At 51.7% G+C, this 18,129-nt stretch overlaps 1 protein-coding gene and 1 long non-coding RNA gene across 5 annotated transcripts in view; one reads left to right on the plus strand and one right to left on the minus strand.

Annotated features, from left to right (window-relative positions):
- NRP2 (neuropilin 2) overlaps positions 1-13,880 on the minus strand; it is a 115,264-nt gene extending 101,384 nt beyond the window's left edge. The window contains exon 1 of one of the 4 annotated variants that reach the window (XM_072812923.1): positions 13,223-13,877. In XM_072812923.1, the coding sequence (XP_072669024.1) occupies positions 13,223-13,295 (73 nt within the window). In that variant the 5' untranslated portion in view covers positions 13,296-13,877. Of the gene's footprint in view, positions 1-13,222 lie in introns of all 4 variants that reach the window. The other 3 variants (XM_072812924.1, XM_072812927.1, XM_072812928.1) reach the window with 3 other exon arrangements.
- On the plus strand, positions 3,366-8,111 carry LOC140625588 (uncharacterized). Its single transcript, XR_012024935.1, has 4 exons — positions 3,366-4,717; positions 4,868-5,008; positions 5,617-5,753; positions 7,889-8,111. It is a non-coding gene; the product is annotated as an uncharacterized lncRNA (long non-coding RNA).
- Positions 13,881-18,129: the final 4,249 nt, after the last annotated feature.

The raw sequence follows: 18,129 nt of genomic DNA on the forward strand, positions 1-18,129 counted from the left end.
TGCATGGAGCAGCATGGGCCCGTGAATTATGTATTACGGCTCAGCAGCCACCCTACAGGACGGGGTCTTTCTCCTGTGTTCAGTCTTTGAGGGAAAGGGTCATGCATTTTTTAACTCTACAGGTGCACTTTACTATTCCCCATGTCTGTTGGCATTACTGTCTTCCAGACCTCTGCTTTAGATTACCAGCCTGACAGGCTTTAAATGCATAAAAGATGGGCATGCTGCACAATGGTGGTTGGGACACACAAATCCACACAAGTAGCCTTTTAGGCATCGTGCCTCCAAGAGCTCAAACTGTGCCGTGTTGAACTGCCCAGAATCTAATGGATTCAGGTTCCATTTCCTACTGGGTGGAAAACAAAAGCAAGCCATTTCCTCTGGCTAGCAGAGACCACATCATCCTCTAACTAATGACCCTGCACCCTCCCCAGTCCAGCAGGACAATGGGCCCAGCCCTCCCGCAGAGAGAGGGGAGGCCAGCAGAGGCCCCGTGCCGCCCCTGTCCCCTGCAGCCAGCGCCCCTGCCCACACCACTGCCATGCTGGGCGCCCGGCACCTTCCAGCAAGTCAGACTGTGGCCTGTTGGTGCTGGCTCCTGCGTGTGAAATGGGGCCGAGAAGGAACCTCGGAGAAAGCGGAGGTGTGGGGGCTCAGATGGCCAGCTGCTCTCACCAGGCTAGCAGGAGAGGGGATTACTCTCCTGGGTACAGCTCCTCTGCCAGCTGTTTGGCTGGAAACTGCAGCCCCACTGCACACTCACCCCAAACCACACTGTTCGCCTTGGAACTCATCAGAGGGGATCAGAGTTGAGCTCCTGTTTAGTAATTGTTGTGGCTTCTACATCATCCACACTCTCTCCCTCCTTCTCCGAGCCCTGCTCAGCTTCTCTCCAGCCACTCCTCCCCAAAAGGAGAACTTCTCAATTCCCTGCACCCCCAAAGTTCGAGCTTTTAGGAATCAGACCAGGCACACATAATCAGCAATAAAGACAGGAAACTTCCTCACAGGAAGGTTTCATTTCTCATCCACACCAGGAGTGATCACTTCCCCACTCAAAAAAAATTGGAGACTATATATAATCCATGGCTGATGGTCTATTTTCCGTGGTAAAAACTCAACGGAAAGAAAAAGGGGCAACTCATTTCTTTTTTTTCTGTCCTGTTTTTATCTGAGGAAAATCAAGGCCCTTTATGAAAATTTTTGCAAACTCATTAAAACATCTGCTTTGCTTTTGTGTAGTTAACCCCTTCCATACCCAAACATTTGTGAACTCCCATGCTTGTTCGGATGGCACTCACACTCAGAAGCACACGCAAACATAGATACGGAGCGTGCGTCGGGTACATACACATATTGGAAAGTCACACTTCGGCCCCATACACGCTTTCACACTCTCTCGTAAAATATCACACATCATTTACACAGACGTATATCCACCAAGATAAATACCACAATTTCTGTTTCTATCTTTCTTGGAGAGCACCGAATTCTTGAAATATATCCATAAAACTCATAAAGAAAACACAATCCTACTACACCTCTTCTTGATCACTGATATTTCATTCCCAGGTTGGAGGAGCCTTCATTTCTTGAATACAGACATGTCCCCAATAGAAATGAACTAGACTTTCTTCTGAAGAGCTACACCGTCCATTCCTTTGGAGGCCTGTATTGTGTCCCAGCAGGCACAGCATAAATGCTCTCTGTCCTGTGGTCAGAGGAGCCCAGCTCAGCCAAAGCGAGTTGAACTCAAGGGCAAACCCCTTTAGGCCAATCTCCATAGACACAAGGAAAGCTGGCCATGTAGAAGTTTGAGCTACCGAGCCTGTTTGGTGAGTTGACAAGGGACTTCTTTCTCCAGCTATTTTGCAAATACCTTTCACCTGGGGCAAATTCATTTCCCAAAGAGAAGCAGGCAAACCCAGGCTGTTCAGAGAGGTTTTCATCGGAGAGGGCAGCCTGAGGGATGAGCCAGCTCAGGCCAGATGAAGACCTCTGAGGCCCAAGAATAAAAGGATTAAAGTGACACCACTAGACGTAATTGGAAAGAAAGGGAATAGTAAGTCCTAAAGTCATAAAGGTCTGATTTTTTCCCCCCATGATGAGTATTTAGGTGTTTTTATTTGACAGGTGAAATGTCAGATTATTTCTGGCATTTATATCTTTCTGTCTCTCTTTGTGCTGTTTTTATTTTTGTTTTTCTCCTCCTCAGATGGGCTCATTTTTGTTGGTGGCCTAAGCAGCATCTGATGCTCCCTGGAGGTAACCTGGTTGTGGGTAAGGTAAAGGGATTTTGTATCCATCCACTTACAATTCTAAGGCATTTTGCCAGCTCCAGAAGGACCTTACCCTTCTACAGAACCCAGTTTAAGACAAACCACTAGTTTCTTGGTCATATGTGATTTTTAGGAAGTAATAAGTAGAAGAAAATCTTTTGAAAAATCTGGTCTGCCTTCTAAGGAAATTCAGCTGGAGGGGTCTTAAAGGAACACGGTCTGGCCTGAACTTGACAATAATATTCACCAAAAAGAAGCCTGACTGCTGTGAATACTTTTAAATAATTAGAATTACAATGGCTCACTCCAGGACAGGCAGAGGCACCAGGTGACACCAGGCAACAGCCTGCTGGCAGTCCCCCGTCCCGTCCCGTCCCCCCCCTCCCCTGCAAAACAACAATCAGATCACTTGGTTTAGCTGAACCGAAGGAAAAAGTCCTTGGCAAAACCAGGGAAATGTAGGACTGGCTGAACGTTGGATTGGAGAGTCAGGTTGTTGTCAAAGGTGGGTCTGGGATAATGGGAGCAAGTTACTAGGTAGGGGGCAGGGTGGTCCCATAGTAGCAAGAAGAGGGCATGCAGCTGCCTGGCTTTTCACTTGGGGACCTTCCCGGTCTCAGCTTCCTACACTGCAACTCAATGAGTGGATTAAATCAAGTGTGTAGTTTTCAAAATTCTTCTTAGAAGTGTTTGTTTGCTCTTGGAACAGAACTCCAGTGTCCAAAGCAGACAGAAGCAGAAGTGGAGCTCTCTTGGGTGCAGGAGGTAGGGCAGCGAGAAGGGGTGTAGAGTCTGGGCCTCACAGTTCCCCATCACCTCTGAGGGGCTTTGGGGAACACAGTCTGAAACCCACGGAAGAGATCTCCGTTCCCTTGTTACTTTAAAGTGCCTTGTAAAAGGGAAGTGGAAGGATTAGGAGACATCTATTTCTTGCATATGCCTAAGGGTCATGTACACCATATACCTGGTGGAGAAGAGCAGTGGATCCTGAAAGAGGATTTCTCCTGAAAACAATATACTTTATTTAAAGCATAATTTATCCTTTATCCACAGCATAATCCCATCCTGTTCCTACTTCCACAGCTAGCTAGCTAGCTTGTTCTTTCTTTTCTTTTCTTTTTTTAAGATTTTATTTATTCATTTGAGAGAGGGAGAAAGAGCCACAGTGAGAGAAAGCAGGGAGGGGCGGGGCTCCATCCCAGGATCCCTGAATCATGACCCGAGGACCTGAGAGGAAGGCAGACACAATGCTGTGCCCCCCACAGCACTGCTTTCATTTCATGATTAGTGGCAAGGCAAAGAAGCTCTTTCTCCTATTGCAAAAGAGAGACGGTTGTCACCTTGCCACGTCACTAGCAAGAAATCTTGTCTTCAATATGGTCTCACCACTGGCAGGCTGTGTGACCTTGGGTAAGTCTGGAGACACCTCTACGACTTTGTTTTCTCACCTAGAAAGTGAGAGGGGGTGATTCTAAAGGTCAGTTCCAGTTTTCTAATCCAAAGCCTATAGGATGAGGTGGGGGGAAAGGATCCTGTAACCCAAAGATTGAACAGAAAATTAAAAAGATTTCCTCTTCTCCTAGAGAACAAGGTGTTACTCCTGTTTCATCGGTGTGGTAAGCCTTGAAACAACCTCTAGGATTTTTCCGAGGAGCATGCCTGTCTTGCATTACGGAGGGTTCGGATGTCTCTTTCAATCACATTAGCTCTACTGACGTGGGTTTCTTTCCTCAACCGAGTCTATGGCTGCATATTGATAAACATTGTGGATGTGTAGTTGTGTGTGTGATCATGTCAGCAACAGTGATGCATAAAAAGGAAGACCAGAAAGAGTTTCTTCAAATCCCTTGCCTGAATCATCTAAGTCCTCTGCTCAGGGTTTTAACCAAATTTTGCTCACTAACCCCGGATAAGCTGCTTTTTAAAAGTTATTTCTGTGAGCTGAGGCTGGATTTTGTTTTATTCAAAGCGACTTCAGTCTGTCACAAGACAGTCTCATAAAATCTGTATCTTGGCTTAAGCTGGGAAGAAATGAGCCAATCCATCAGCCCAGGAATGTGGCTGTTTGACCACTTCCTAAGGCAACCGGGAAGGGATGCAATCTATTCAATTTATGGGGCCGGGTGGCAGTGAATGATGCACTCCTGAAGGCACAGCAAATGGAAATCCCTGTGAACTTTTGCAGTGATAAAGTTCAAAATCTGAATAAAAGAACCTCTGGGAGGGCAACAAGGAGGGGATGAGAGGGCGGGAGTGGAAGCCAGCACATAAGCATAGCAAGAAAGGAGTCAGGAACCAGGCAAGCTCCCTCTTCAGAAACACCTCCAAAGGATTCACCAAGGACAGAACTGGGAGTTGGGTCTGGAAATGGGACCTTCGCAAAGTCTTTTCCCCCTCATCTGGATTCTAAAAATGAACCTTCATTTAATCGTTAAAATGTAAGTTTGATGTGATTACCTCCTCTGACCTCGAATCATGCCACCTGTGGTAACCTTGTTATTTGTCATCTTATATCATAAACAAATGCAATTCCAATAGGGCAGCCAATATAATATCATTAGTTTATATTTATGTCCACTCTTTTCCAGCCCTCTTTGCAAATGCAATTTTGATGCCATTGATGAGAGATCTGGGATTACAATTCCTGACCATGTCAACAGACATTTGGGGAAGGAAATAGAGGAAGAATAATTCTGAAGTCTCTCCAAAAACCGAAGGAGAAAAAAAAGGTAATATGATTTTTGTTTCATTTATTTTGATTAACTGAAGGCTCATGTTAAAACGTCAGTGGCGCCCCATTGGTTAGTGAATGGAATCCAAACCCCTTGGCCTAGCAATGGGGCCTTGCATTTAGCCTAAGGAATCATTTCTGTGTGCAATCCTTATTTGCAATTCTTTCCCTCCACCTATTTTAAACTGCAGCTTCTGAGTGTTCCCCAAATAAACCCAGTGTCCACTTCTCTGCTCTCATCTTCCCCTGATACCCATTTTCCAGCTCTAAAGCCCATCCATCTTCTCAGGCTAACATACCACCTCCACCCTCCCTAGACTCCCACACCAAGAGCACTCTTCCAGCCTCCGTATCTCAAACCTCGAACCTCGGAGATGGAAGCTTTTTTTTTTTAATTTTTTTTTTATTTATTTATGATAGTCACAGAGAGAGAGAGAGAGAGAGAGAGAGAGGCAGAGACACAGGCAGAGGGAGAAGCAGGCTCCATGCACCGGGAGCCCGATGTGGGACTTGATCCCGGGTCTCCAGGATCGCGCCCTGGGCCAAAGGCAGGCGCCAAACCGCTGCACCACCCAGAGATCCCAAAGCTTTTTAATGTCTTCTAAGGTGTGCAAGAGCTCGGGACAGCCTGATCCATTCCGCTGGACCACTGCAACTTGAGAGTATGACTCCTTCCTCATTCGTCTTTGGTGAACTTCATAGGATAAAACCCAGAGCCTTCCCCAAAAGTCCGACTCAGTGAGGTATGATGAATTCACCAGTTACTAGTTGACTAACATAAGGCCAAAAGAATCACTAGCTAGCCCAAACTCGAGGAAGCCTTATCACAAATTGTCCTGCTTCCCTAGTACTACCCTTCCTTCCCAACCCACAGCTGCTATTAAATGTGAAGATTTTTTTTTTTTTTCATTGTGAGCTATGAGTTGCAGTTAACTTGTTTGGGATCATAATAACTGGTCATGAGTTAAGGTTGAGTTATGTGAATCATGTCTCCAAAGACACTCTAAACCTTGGATAATAATGATGATGCAGTTCAAAGGGATATTTACACATTTTAATCCTAGTGATGGTAAAAATAATTTATCTGAGGGTTTCTTTGCCCCATCCCTCCCTCACTCTTCCAAAGGTGAGTTCTAGATATCTGTTACTGGTAGCACCAGGAAGACGCACACTTGCTGCTTCATCACAAGACTGTTTGCTGGTAATAGATGATCTCTTGCTGGGTTTCAGGCCCCTTCTCTCTACCTATCCCTTCCCATCTCCCTTCTCCCAATATGCCTTTGGGGCACATCTGTTTTATTTATTTTTCCCCTTTATCAAAACAATTATTATTATTACTAGTGCTCGGCCCAGTAGTTCACAGTTCCCTTTATCTTCTCTGCTGAAAGACTGGCCAGAGCCCAGATCATTGGTTATCAGGATCTTTGGAGGCGGTGAGCAGGGATTCACTGCATATGTGCATTAAGCTGGCCAGCAGCCCCATCCACTGCGCGCTACTGGGGAGAGCTTTCCTTTTGTTATTCCCAACCCCCTCCCTTTTTCCTGGATTAGATCATGCCTCTTTTATGAAGACCCAGAGGGAAATGGGATTATTAAGAGTCTTGCTGGGTAAAAGCTATTTTGTCTTTATGATGACTTTCTTGAGTTCAGCTGCTGAGGGGCCTTAACGCCGGAGTAGAAGTTATTGCACGTTCGGGGGAGCACCTTCCACACAGTGCTCCCTGCTGAGCATACTTGCAGTGATGAAGGATGGACGAGGAGAAAAGGAAAGGAAAGGGGGAGAGATTAAAAAAAAGAGATGAGATGTAGAGATGAGAACACTGAAAGCAGAAGAACAAGGGGAGAGGGAGAAAAAAAAAACGCAACAAGGAGGCGTAAATCTAAGTTGAAAACCTAGCAAAGAATATTGCTCTCTGAAGAACAGTGTGCTGAGAGAGCATCTGAAGCTTATAAAACACAGACAAATGTTCAGTGGGGTAAGAGCTGAGAATGACCATTATTTACTTATTACAAACATGCATAAAAATAACATAAACTTACCACAATGGTTATAATGTACTTTCTATGATCATGAGATACAGTTCAACCTCACTGAAGCTCTTCTGAAGATAAATACCTTCGGAATTGGACCAAACAGTAGTCTATGTAACCTGCCATAGCACCAAAAAAACCCCCACAAAACCTAGGGAGTAGGTATTACTACCAAACACACTTTCCAGAGAAAGAAATGAGGTACAGAATGATGAAGTGTTCTGGACCCCAGAGCCGGCAAATGGCTGAGCTGGATCTTAAACCTAGGCAGTCTGGCTTCGATGCTTCAGAAGCTGGGAAGCCCAAGGCAGGGCTCCCCAAAACTTCTATGTGACAAACTTATGTAGTGGCATTTAGAGAAAGAAAAATGTTTTGCCTGTGTGAACTCTCCCTTTGCTTTTCCCGTGCCAGTAATCCTTCCGTGTGAACAATGAGAGATGTGTTCGGGGCTGGGGTGTGGGGAGGGCTGGAAGCACTTAACACCTTCTCCCCTCCCTGCACACATTGGCACCCTGCTCCTTGTCCTCCTGGCCCTCTTTCCTGTGTACTGGAAACCGAGGTGCGTCTCTCTGGGGGAGGGAGGGTGGTGTGGATAGGATGTTCGGGTCTGAAACCATGTGTCACAACATTGAGGGTTTTTTGCTGGCAACTCCCATTTCTCTCCTTACTCCTCAACCCCACTCATCCCTATCCCAAATGCCACATTGTTATTGTTCTACTGGATAGGAGCAGCATTTTCAGAAATGGGGGATTTATTTTTATAGCACAGCTGGTCTGCCAAAGGTCACATAATTTGGCAACGTTCCCAGTGGTTAAAAATTAATTTCTTCTTATTAATACAACCAAGGTCCCAAAGGATCGGAGCTCAGCCTTATCTAAACTTGACAGCTTCCTAAACCTTCAGAAGATGCTTTCTCCTGGAGGGCCAGCCACACTACAAGGCCTCGGTGTCCAGGAATCCAGCCTCATCGAATCCTGTTAGGTAATGAAACCATTAAGCCCCTTGGCCATTTCTCATCAAGGCTGATAAAGCTTTGAAAAAACGCTGTAGGCTCCCCCTAGGTCAAACTCATCCTGTGTCTTCCAGGAATGGGTTAATAAAAAAAAAAAAAAAAAAAAAAAAAAAAGTGAATTCCTTACCTGGAAGGAAAGGTACCAAGACTAACTTCAGGGGATCAAACTCATGTCTGCCACTCAAGGAGGGTGCTTCAAAGATCACACAGTGGCAAATAACGGTCAGACGATAAAATACTTCAAATACGTTAATGACAACATAAACTACCGCCCAGATGTCACGTCTCAAGTCCTTTCTCAACAGTGCAAGAAATTAAAAGGTATCATGCTTCTGCACCATTTTCTAAAAAAGGAAAAAATCTCATCTCTGTTTCCTAGACTTTCCCAGCTGGACTTTTGGGGAATATGTTCTGAAAACCCTTATGAATAAGCCTGGCTCTGAATCCTATCAACCAAGAACTGTCCCACACTCTGATCACCCAAAGTCAGGTCATTCTCTTGATTACTGTAATGAGCAGTTGAATGACATGAAAAACACCAAGCAGGGGCCTCAGAATCATCTAGTCCAAGGCATTTCTCTCCGCGGATGCCCCGAGACCCCTCCCAGCCCTTGTTTACATTCATGCCCCATTGCATATGAAATGGCATTTGGATTCCTCTAACTTTTTCTATACTAGGAAGATAGGAGCTGACCTTTCTGGTTACAGAATGTGGACTTTCACATTCAACAGCAGGGGATGAGAGCCATTTGGTAGACAGCAGGGGTCCTGTCTAGATAGCCTGGGGTTCCAGTCACTGCAGCCTCCCAACCTTACATTTCGCCAGTTGGGTGCTCCGTGGCTTAATCTGAAGGCTCCGCAGAATGAACAAACAGTCCAAACCTGCAGTGTGCCCGGGCATTCACAGCCCTAGCAGGCACATCCTGGACAAGAAGGCGCTTGCCTGGAGCTCGCACGGGGAGCTCTCCTCTTCCCACTGTTTTTGCACTGTGTGCTCTGTTGGCAATTGGTAACAGTTTCACTACCTCCGGTGGCTGCTTATGGGGTAAAGTTTACTGGGCAAGCTCCGAATGTGGGCATGAGACCAGTCCCCAGAGCCTAGAGCAGGCCAGGCTGTCGGTACACAACCTAGGAGTTGGTTTTGCTGGCAAATCATTATACCTGCGCCGCGTCCTCCAGCATTTTGGGGAGAGAGGCTAAAAAAGAATCCCTTATCAGGCTCCTAGAACATCATTGCCTCTCCTTTCGGATTTATTTGAACCCAGACCTGTCTCCCACAGACAATTTACACCTCTTATCTGATCATCCACTCCAGACGCAAGGTTGATTGACCGCGTCTGCCCGTGTCCATGGCAATGGTGTTTAAACCCAAGCATAGATCAAAGCTCTGGGGGCGGCGGGGATGGGGGGGGCGGGCGTGGAGGGGGAGGCAGGTTGTGGGTTATACGGTCCGGGTTCTTTCGGGCCCCAAGCGGTGTGTCCCGGAGGTGGAGACGTTTGGGCGGGGAATTGCCACCCTCTGAAAAAAACCCATTGTCAGGGCCTGAATAATTTCCTGAGCAAAGCCCAGACCACCCCCCCTCCCCATTAACTCTTGCAAAGGGGAGCTTCGAGGCCGGGCGCGGACCAGGGGGCTCTGCACTCAGCCTGCAGCCCTTAGGAAGGGGGGCGGGGGAGGGCGGGGGAGGGCGGAGGGGGGCGGCGGGCCGAGCAGCGCGGGGGAAGCGGGGCTCGGTCCCCTCCCCTTCCAGAGAAATTCAACCGGAGCCGCAGAAGCTGCGACACGGACCAGCCGAATCCCCTAAGCTTTGCCAGGAAAGCGGATTCCCACCCCGCCCCCACGGTTCCCAGAGGAGAGACCGGTTCATCCCCCCACCCCCCACCCCGGCCATGCCCCTGCCAGTCCCGGGACCGCGGCTCCGCGGGTGCCCCCCACCCAGCCCCCGGGCGCCCGGGACCCGGCTGGAGAAGCTGCGACGCAGTCAGCCCGCCCGAGCAAAGGGGGGGGGGGGGGCGGGACAGTCGTTTAATCACAGCTCGCCTCGCCTCCATTAACTCGTGTGCATATTAAAAAGAAATCAATCAGTGAAAAATGAAGCGTTGGCCGTGCAGATTTCTTTTTCTCACGTGGAAAAAGCAAGGGGCGAGGGGGCGGGGGGGGGGCGGGGGGAGGGGAGGCGGACCGCGCCGCGACTGCAGAGGTTCCTCCCCAGCCGAGAACCCTCTGCGCAGCGGAGACTCAACTTTCTGGCCGCGGACCGCGCGGAGGAAATGCCGCAGGCCTGTCCCTGGGGGTGTCCGGAGTCGGGGGGAGGAGGAGGGGGGCGGCCCGGAGGAGTTGGAGGCGGCCAACGTCCCCCGGCCCCGAGCCTTGCTTTTGCTCTCGCTGGGGATCTCTTTGCCCTAATAGAATGTTTATGGATCGCTGGGCTCCGATTCTGCCGCGGAGCCCACACAAATCGATGCGGGGCGTTAGAGACCGCGCGGAGGGGGGCGGGGGCCCCCACGGCCCCACCACGTGGACGCCCGCGCGCCGCGAGCTCCTCACCTGCCCGGGCGGGCGCACGGGGGGCGCGGGGCGCCGCGAGCGCGGGGCAGGTTGCGCGCATCCCCGGGGCTGCAGCCGCCTCCTCTCCGCCCCCGGCCCGGCTCCCCGCCACCCGCTCGGGCCAGCGCGGGGCTCCCCAGCTCCGCCGGCTCTCCGGGGGCGCCAAGGGCAGTTCGGCGGCAGAGCCGAGCGCGGGAGGCGGGAGGCGGGAGGCGGGAGGGGGCGCTCAGCGCAGGGCCCGCCCGGCGGCCCCGAACCCCGAGCCCGCGAACCCAGGCCGGGGGGAGGCAGCAGGCGGCGGGGCGCGGGGCGGGGAGCTGGTTCGCGCCGCGCGTGGGCCTCCCTGCCGCCGCGGCCCTGGGGCTGTCCGCGCAGCCGCCCCCCTGCTGCACCCTCCGCCTCCCTTTGCTCTGCCTCCCCGGAACCCCCCACCCCCGGCGGGCGCGCCCCGGGTGAGTCACGGGTCTAGTGGGGCCTCGCCCTTTGCCCCCCCGCTGCCAGCCTCCCGCGTGCCGGTCGGTGCTCCGACGGCCAGCCCGAGCTCCCCGCGGTCTGCGGTCGCCTTTTGGAGGGGCTGGAGAGGATCCACCCCGGGCGGGTCCCGGATGCGCGTCCCACAAGGGGTCCCACCCCGGGTGCGGGGCTGCCTGCGGCGAGAGCTGCAGCGGGTGACCTGCCCCGCGCGCGGCGCCTCCGGGCTTCTGGAGAAGTGACGCAGCGCGGCCCGGGGCTGGGGGGGTGGGGGTGGGGGTGGGGGGCTCTGCGGAGGGCGCCCCAGGCAGGTGGCGGCCGGGACTGGGTTCGAGCGGCCGTAGCGCGCACACGTACGCTCCGCGCAGCGCTCGGGGACAGATGTGCGAACATCTGGGGTAGGAGATGGCCCCGGAGTCTTCACGACCCCTCCCGCTCCGCAAAGCACACAGAACCTGAAGTTGGGTGTGTGTGTGTGTGTGTGTGTGTGTGTGTGTGTGTGTGTGTGTGTCTGCGAGCGCGCGTGCCGGCGTGTGCCCCAGTGTGCGCGCGCTCGCCGGGGCCTGCTGGAGTCCGCGCCTGAATACACCATATACCGTGGGCATCCTCTCCGCGCGCGCGCGCACACACACACACACACACACAGCGGATCACACAAACATACATAATTTATGCAGCATCTAGGTCTGTGGGAGGTAATTTAATTTCGCTTCAAGCTGGGAACTTAGAATTAAGGCAAGAGGGCTCGGGGAGACACAGGAAATCTCCCCAAGCGGGACCTGGCGCCCATCTCTTTGATACGATTTGCAGCTGCCCTGAAGCCCGGCTACCGCAGAGGGGGGGCGGCAGCAAACGTGTGCACGTAGATGGCAAAGGCACTCCTCAGTCCTGCTTCCCCTCAAGTAGACGCTCAAACTGAAATGGGGGGTGCCGGCGGTGAGAACCAGAGCACCCGGCGCCCAGCTTCCCCTTTGGGCTCCCACGGAACCCCCAGGCCGCTGTGATGGAGGTAGGGTGCCCAGGGAGCTGCAAGGGGTTAGCCCTGCCACTGCGGCAGGAGCCTTCCGGGAAGGGCACTTCAGGAAGCCCGTACCTCCTCTTTCCCCTGTTTCCTCCACAGATGGTTTCCCCATTCTCAATCACCTGTAGCAGCTTCCAAGAGTTTTGTCAGATTCCCGACACTGTTCTCCGAGGGGAGAAGAGGCTCACTCTGGAGAGTGGCGTGGGCAAGGAAGGACAAGCCCCACTGGATTCCCTGCGCCCAGAAAGCCCTTCTCGGGCGGGGTGCCCCTTGCCAGCCCTCCTCCCGCTGCCAAATACTGGCCCCACACTGTTCTGGGCCTTGCAGTCCTTATCTCTGCAGTCTGTCCACACACCCTTTTTGGCAGTGGTTGAGAACAAATTCCACTCAAAAGTTTCTAACCACTTCACAAGAGTAAGAGACCTTCGAAGGCCACGCAGTCTGTTTTATCTAATAATAATTTTTAAAAGAACATGATTTACTTTCCCAGAAAACACATGGATGCAGGAAAGAGAGCGGGGTCCACCAGCCGCCTTGGTTGCCAGCAGCGCCCAGCCCCAAGCCCCTAGCTCAGCTGCAGGCCAACTTGCTCCATCAAGCCTGAGCCCTGTGATTCTGAGGCGTATCCACACATTCTGCAATGAATCCACAGCGCTGGAAAACCAAAACTAGACTCTTGTGTTTCCCAAGCCCTTCAGTTAACATTGCTCAATGCAGCTAAGTGGAGAGAATGCAAATGATTTATATTTCACTGGCTAGGTTGAAGAAACTCAAGGGAGATGTGTTCTGCTTCAAGACAGGGGGAAAAAAAATCCCAAAAACTGTAATGCAAAGGCTTTGTAGTATTTTTAAACCTTTGATTCAGTCCATATGTGACATCTGAACACCGCCAAATTCTGTCTGTGTTTCAAAACACACACACACACTCGTAACAGGAGAGAAAAGTTGGGTTTTAGGAGCCGTGGTGGTGCAGGGAGGACCGGCTGGGATCCCTCTTGAAATTATTTAGTATAGAAGGAGCCTCCTTCTATGCCATTCCGTGTGGCCCATATGAGCAGTTGCTTATTAAAAGGAAAAGCATGCTGAAATGAACAGGAAAAAAAAAAAAAAAAACTTTCAGGGGCTTACCTGGTTGGCCTCTTACTTCGCATCCTGAAAAGTAGAGAGCTAAGACGACCCAGGTGAGAGGAAACATATCCATTTTGGAGAAGGAGGCTTTCTCCAGAGCTGGATTCGCAGATTTCTTGTATGATTTTAAGTCTTTGTGTTTTTCTTTCCCTTAGGTTCTTCCTTACAGTATCTTCTGCAAAGGTTTGCACCGGTCAGTGTCCCCCCTCCTGGGTCCTGGCGGCCCGTCTTCACCTTTATTCCTGCTGGATCCTCACCTCCCCAGGAGGAGGGTGGCTCTCGGAATCAGCAGAGCGGGGGCAAGCCGGGAAGAGGGGACGCACGGCTTTCCAATCTTAAGAAGAAAACGCATCTATGTCCTCTCCAGTTCCTCAAAGTATCATTTCCTTTCTCCTACAACATCACGGAGATTTCCCGAAAGCCAAGCGTAAAGAAAAAGAATATGTATGTCTATAAAATAATAATAATAATAATAATAATAATAATAAAAAGGAAAGCCCAGACTTGCCTCGGGCATCCCCCGGTCCCCCAGGCAGCTGCGATCTCAGAGGCGGAGGCTGACGCGCATCCCCGGCCCCCGGGACCCCGCGCGGGCGGAGGCGCCCACGGCCGGACGGCCCGAGCGGGAGGCGGCCGCGCGGCTCTGCCCTCGCCGGGTCCCCCTGGCGGGAGCGTCCCCAGCGGCTACGCGCGCCCGGCCAGCCTGGCGAGGGGAGGCTCCGCGGAGAGGCGGCGGCGGCGGCGGCTGCGGGCGGCGGGCGGCGGGGCGCGGCGGCGGGGCGCGGCGGGCAGGCAGCGAGCCGCCCTCACCTCCACCTCGCCGGGCGCCGGGCCGGGCTCTGCGCGCCGGAGGATGTGCCGCGGGCGGGCTGCGGGCCGGTGCCTCGCTCGCCGCCTGTGCGTCCCCGCCGGCTCCCCCCAGCCTTTTCAGGCCGAGCAGCATGTGGATGTCAGCGCCGCGGCACCGCGATCCGATTACGCGCCGGCTCAGGGCCCGCCCCCTCTGTGTTCCTGATTAAAGAGGCAGCCGCGGAGGCGCGCGGCGCACGGCGCGGCGGCTCCCGGCCCGGGCGGGGCGGCGGCGCCCCCTCCCCCCTCCCCCCGCACCCCCGCACCCCCGGGGCCGCGGCCCGATCAAAGTTGAGGCGGCTCCCGTGCGGCTCCGTGCTCGCCCACCCGGGCACCTCCGCGCCTGGCTGCGCCCTCCGCCCGTGCGCAAAGCCCGGGAGAGGGAGCGCCCCGGGGCGCGCTGCCCTGGGCCGCGGGGTCCCCGCCCGTGCGAGGCTCCGCGGGGGCGCCCCCCAGGCCCCTGCTCCCAGGCCACACGCGTGGAGCCCCGCGCAGCGCCACGCGCAATGGCGTTAGGAGAGGAGTCGGGGGTTCGGTGCAGGCGAGCGGGCGTCCGCACGGGCGGCGGCGCCGAGGAGGACCCCGAACCCCCGTGCGCTTCCTCCCCGGGGCCTTTGTTGTGTCGCCCTCCTCGCGGGGCCAGGGTGTAGTCCTCCCCGCGCACCCAACTTGTAACAGGAGAGACACTTTGTGCAAAGAATTTCTCCAGGTAATTCAATTGCATCCCCCCCACCCCCGCCCCGGCCCAAGCCTCCCCAAAAGTACGGGTCGGTGAAGGCTTCTCCTCCAAATGCTACTGTAACCACTTCTATTCACCTCTCCCCCCCCCCCCCCCCCATGGAAATGTGGTCACGGCGCGCAGAGAAAGAAAACAGCATTATGCCAACTATTTTTAAATGGAGGTGTGAAAACTGTTTAGAGGGAGTTGTAAGCTAACAGCTGGGGAAACACTTGTATCTTTGTTTCCGAGGATGGCTTTGTGGATTCCAAACTGTCTTGCTTCACTAAGCACCCATTACTGCATTATCCTAAAGACTCCCAACAAGAACAGTCTAAATAACACTCCGCGTATACCTCCTCTGCCACTCCGCCGATGAAGAAAAATAAAGTTTCGGTGACAAGAAGCACACGCACATCTGACTGTCCCATTTATTTCTTTGCTTGTACTTGTGGATTCTTCTGGGTGGTTTTCCTCCTTATCTGGACTTGCCATTAGCTTTGTTTATCACTTTTAGTGTTTGAAAAATCTGTAACTCCCACTTAACTGTTATTTACACTGAGATAACCAAAACAAAATTGAATCAGAAGTGATTTGCAAATAGTTGAGCCAAGCCATGGAGGGATTTTACAGCGCTGCATATCACACTGCTAATCTTAGATGCCTGGTTTGAAAGGGCATTTAACAGAGGCCTAGTGAGTTCTTCCAGGGAACCTATCCTGCTGGCCGGCCTAAAGGCTACCTTCATTCCTTTCATCCCCCACCCCCACACCTCTCTCTTCCCTCTTGCCCGCCTTTCCTGGACTTGAGAGCACATCCCCATCATTAAAAACTCCAGATTTACTTTTTCCCCCCCTACTGAAACACCAAAATAAAGAAAGACTGCCACTCTCCAACATTTAATGGGATACAGAGGCAGTCTGGATTTTGAACCTTCAGCAGAGCTCCTGGCTTCTATCATTGCCAAGATGCTAACCTCAGGACAACCAACACTACTATTAGTGACACTACTATCTATTAGTGACACTCTAATGAGTAAAGAAAGTCATTTAGTAGCACCTCACCCCACAGCTCCCCGCGAGGGCCAAACCATTCATTCTAGCAAGTGCCCCACCTGAAAGAATCCTGTTTCTGAGAACATTGCGGCCAGAGTTTAGGTCAATGGCACAGGGAAGAGGAGAAAAGAGACAAAAGGTACACTGAAGCCCATTGGGAAGCCATAAGAATAGCAACTCTGGGCTTCTGCTCTTGGGGCCTAAGGATTGAGGGTCCCCCTCAGGCTACTTGGAGCTGCCTCGGTCTGGAAGGAAGAAGGAAGAAGGTCAGTTCAGCTCCTGGACCTGACTCCCAGCGTTACGGATTTTAATTTTTCAGCGGTGCCCTAAAGAGGGAGCTAACTTACTTCCTGGCAGTTCTCACTCCAACTGCTGCAAGCCTTCTCATCAATCCGCTTGAGTGCAGTTGGGTAGAGGGTGAGGCTGGTTCAGAGCCCCGGGGACTCCAAGCGGCCGGACCGTTCGTAATCCTCTAGGGGGCAGCACTGAATAAATAATGCGAATACTACCTGCAGCAGCACTGCAGGCGCTTCCAGGAGCTCAAAACCCTTTATCAGACCGCGGAGGAGTCAGAGCCTGGGCCGCATCACCCCAGCCCACTCTGAACAAGAGCCCACGGGGCCAGGGAGGACTCAGAATTTCTTTCATCCAGGGCTTCCAAGGACTCTTGAGGACTAAACCCAAATCCCATGTGTGCCTGATGGAAAATAAATCCCTAGGGAAATTCTCCAGCCTGGGGCCGGCCCAGACCTGCAGGCCCATTTTTGCTTCGACTTAGAATCCCAGGAGTTTGACTCTAGTTGGTTTGGTTTCAACCAGAGGTTCAGGGGTGAGGAGCCAGGCTCCGTACTAGGCATCCTTTAGTGAGTCCACAAAGGCTGCCTAGTAAAGGACCAGTAGCGTGGATGGAAACCATGGGCTTATCAACAGAAACACCGAACCAACGAGAAACCAGTTAACTAGTAAGGGTGAGATTCCTGGCAGCATCACTGACTCACCTGGGACGTTTCACATCATTATCCTTAATTGTGAAATAATAATAGATAATCCCATCCTACATTCCATTCCTTTGACAGGAAGGGATGTGGGGAACATAAAACGGATTTGTAAACGATGCTGAGAGAAAGCTGTAATGGCCACACCCCAACGGAAAGATGGGTGTTCCCAGCTAGACACACAGTCCCACCCCAGAGGGCGGGCACCTCAGAATCACCCAGGGCAAGTGTTAAAAATTCAGATCTCTGGGCACCATCTTCCTGCAGATCAGATTCCTTGGTCTAGGGTAGTGTCTGGGAATCTCTGTTTTTAACACACATTTTAGGTGATTCTGATGCAAATGCGGAACAGGCCAGCCATTGAAAAAAATCTCTGTTCTGAGATGTTTGTTATATTTACGCATAGCTTTCGATGTAGGCACTTCCATTGAAGGACACCTGGATAAGCATTTCTCCACATTTTTTTTCTCCAGGCACTTTTCAGATAGGGGGGCAGATGTTTCAAGGAAAACATTGGGAAGAGCCTCTAAGAACATGTCTCTTAAAATGCCAGAGTGGTGGTATTCCCAGCTTTATCTTGTGACATTTATTTAGCAGCCACAGCAAAGGGCCATTTGAAAACACCTCTGGGGGCGGGAGGTTTGCAGGAACATGTTCCAGGTGCCAACTGATGGGGTTTATGGAGCTGGATCCAGCCCTTTCAGCACCAACCCACTCAACCATTGGTTGTCACTAGAGGTTTGGTTCAGGTATAGGTTTTCCATCTGTGTTCATCACATTGTACTTATTAAATGCTCATGGAAGCGTGACTATGCAGGAGGTGTGCAAGCAAATAAGACATTTGGGTCTTGCCTCCTGGGAATACAGAATCTAAAAGCTCCAGAAGTTTCATGCTTCCACAATAGATGCCACCTGTCACATGGTGCCTCCCCTTATCTGAGGACTACCATCGACAAGCTCTCACCCTGAAAGGTGGAGATACGAGACGTAATTGCGTCTTAATCTGTAATTTACTACATTGCCCTAGTTAATATTTAGCTACATCTGTCTCAGAGGCAAAGCTTCAGTTAAAAAGTAATAAGTCCTCATTTTTTATCCTCTCTTTTGTTTCAGGTGAAGTCCCAGTTTCTGGTCAGTAGGGTCCCCCATCCCCCAGTCCTTAAACAATATTTTTCTTTTAGTTATTACATTTGAATATCACCTAATAGTTTCTACTTGATTCTACCTTTGGTGGGTTCCCAGAATCTTTATAGATTTCTATAAAATATCAAAATTCCCTCTACTCTAAAT

The sequence above is a fragment of the Canis lupus genome, chromosome 36 (assembly GCF_048164855.1).
Source record: "Canis lupus baileyi chromosome 36, mCanLup2.hap1, whole genome shotgun sequence".
Classification (NCBI taxonomy): domain Eukaryota; kingdom Metazoa; phylum Chordata; class Mammalia; order Carnivora; family Canidae; genus Canis; species Canis lupus.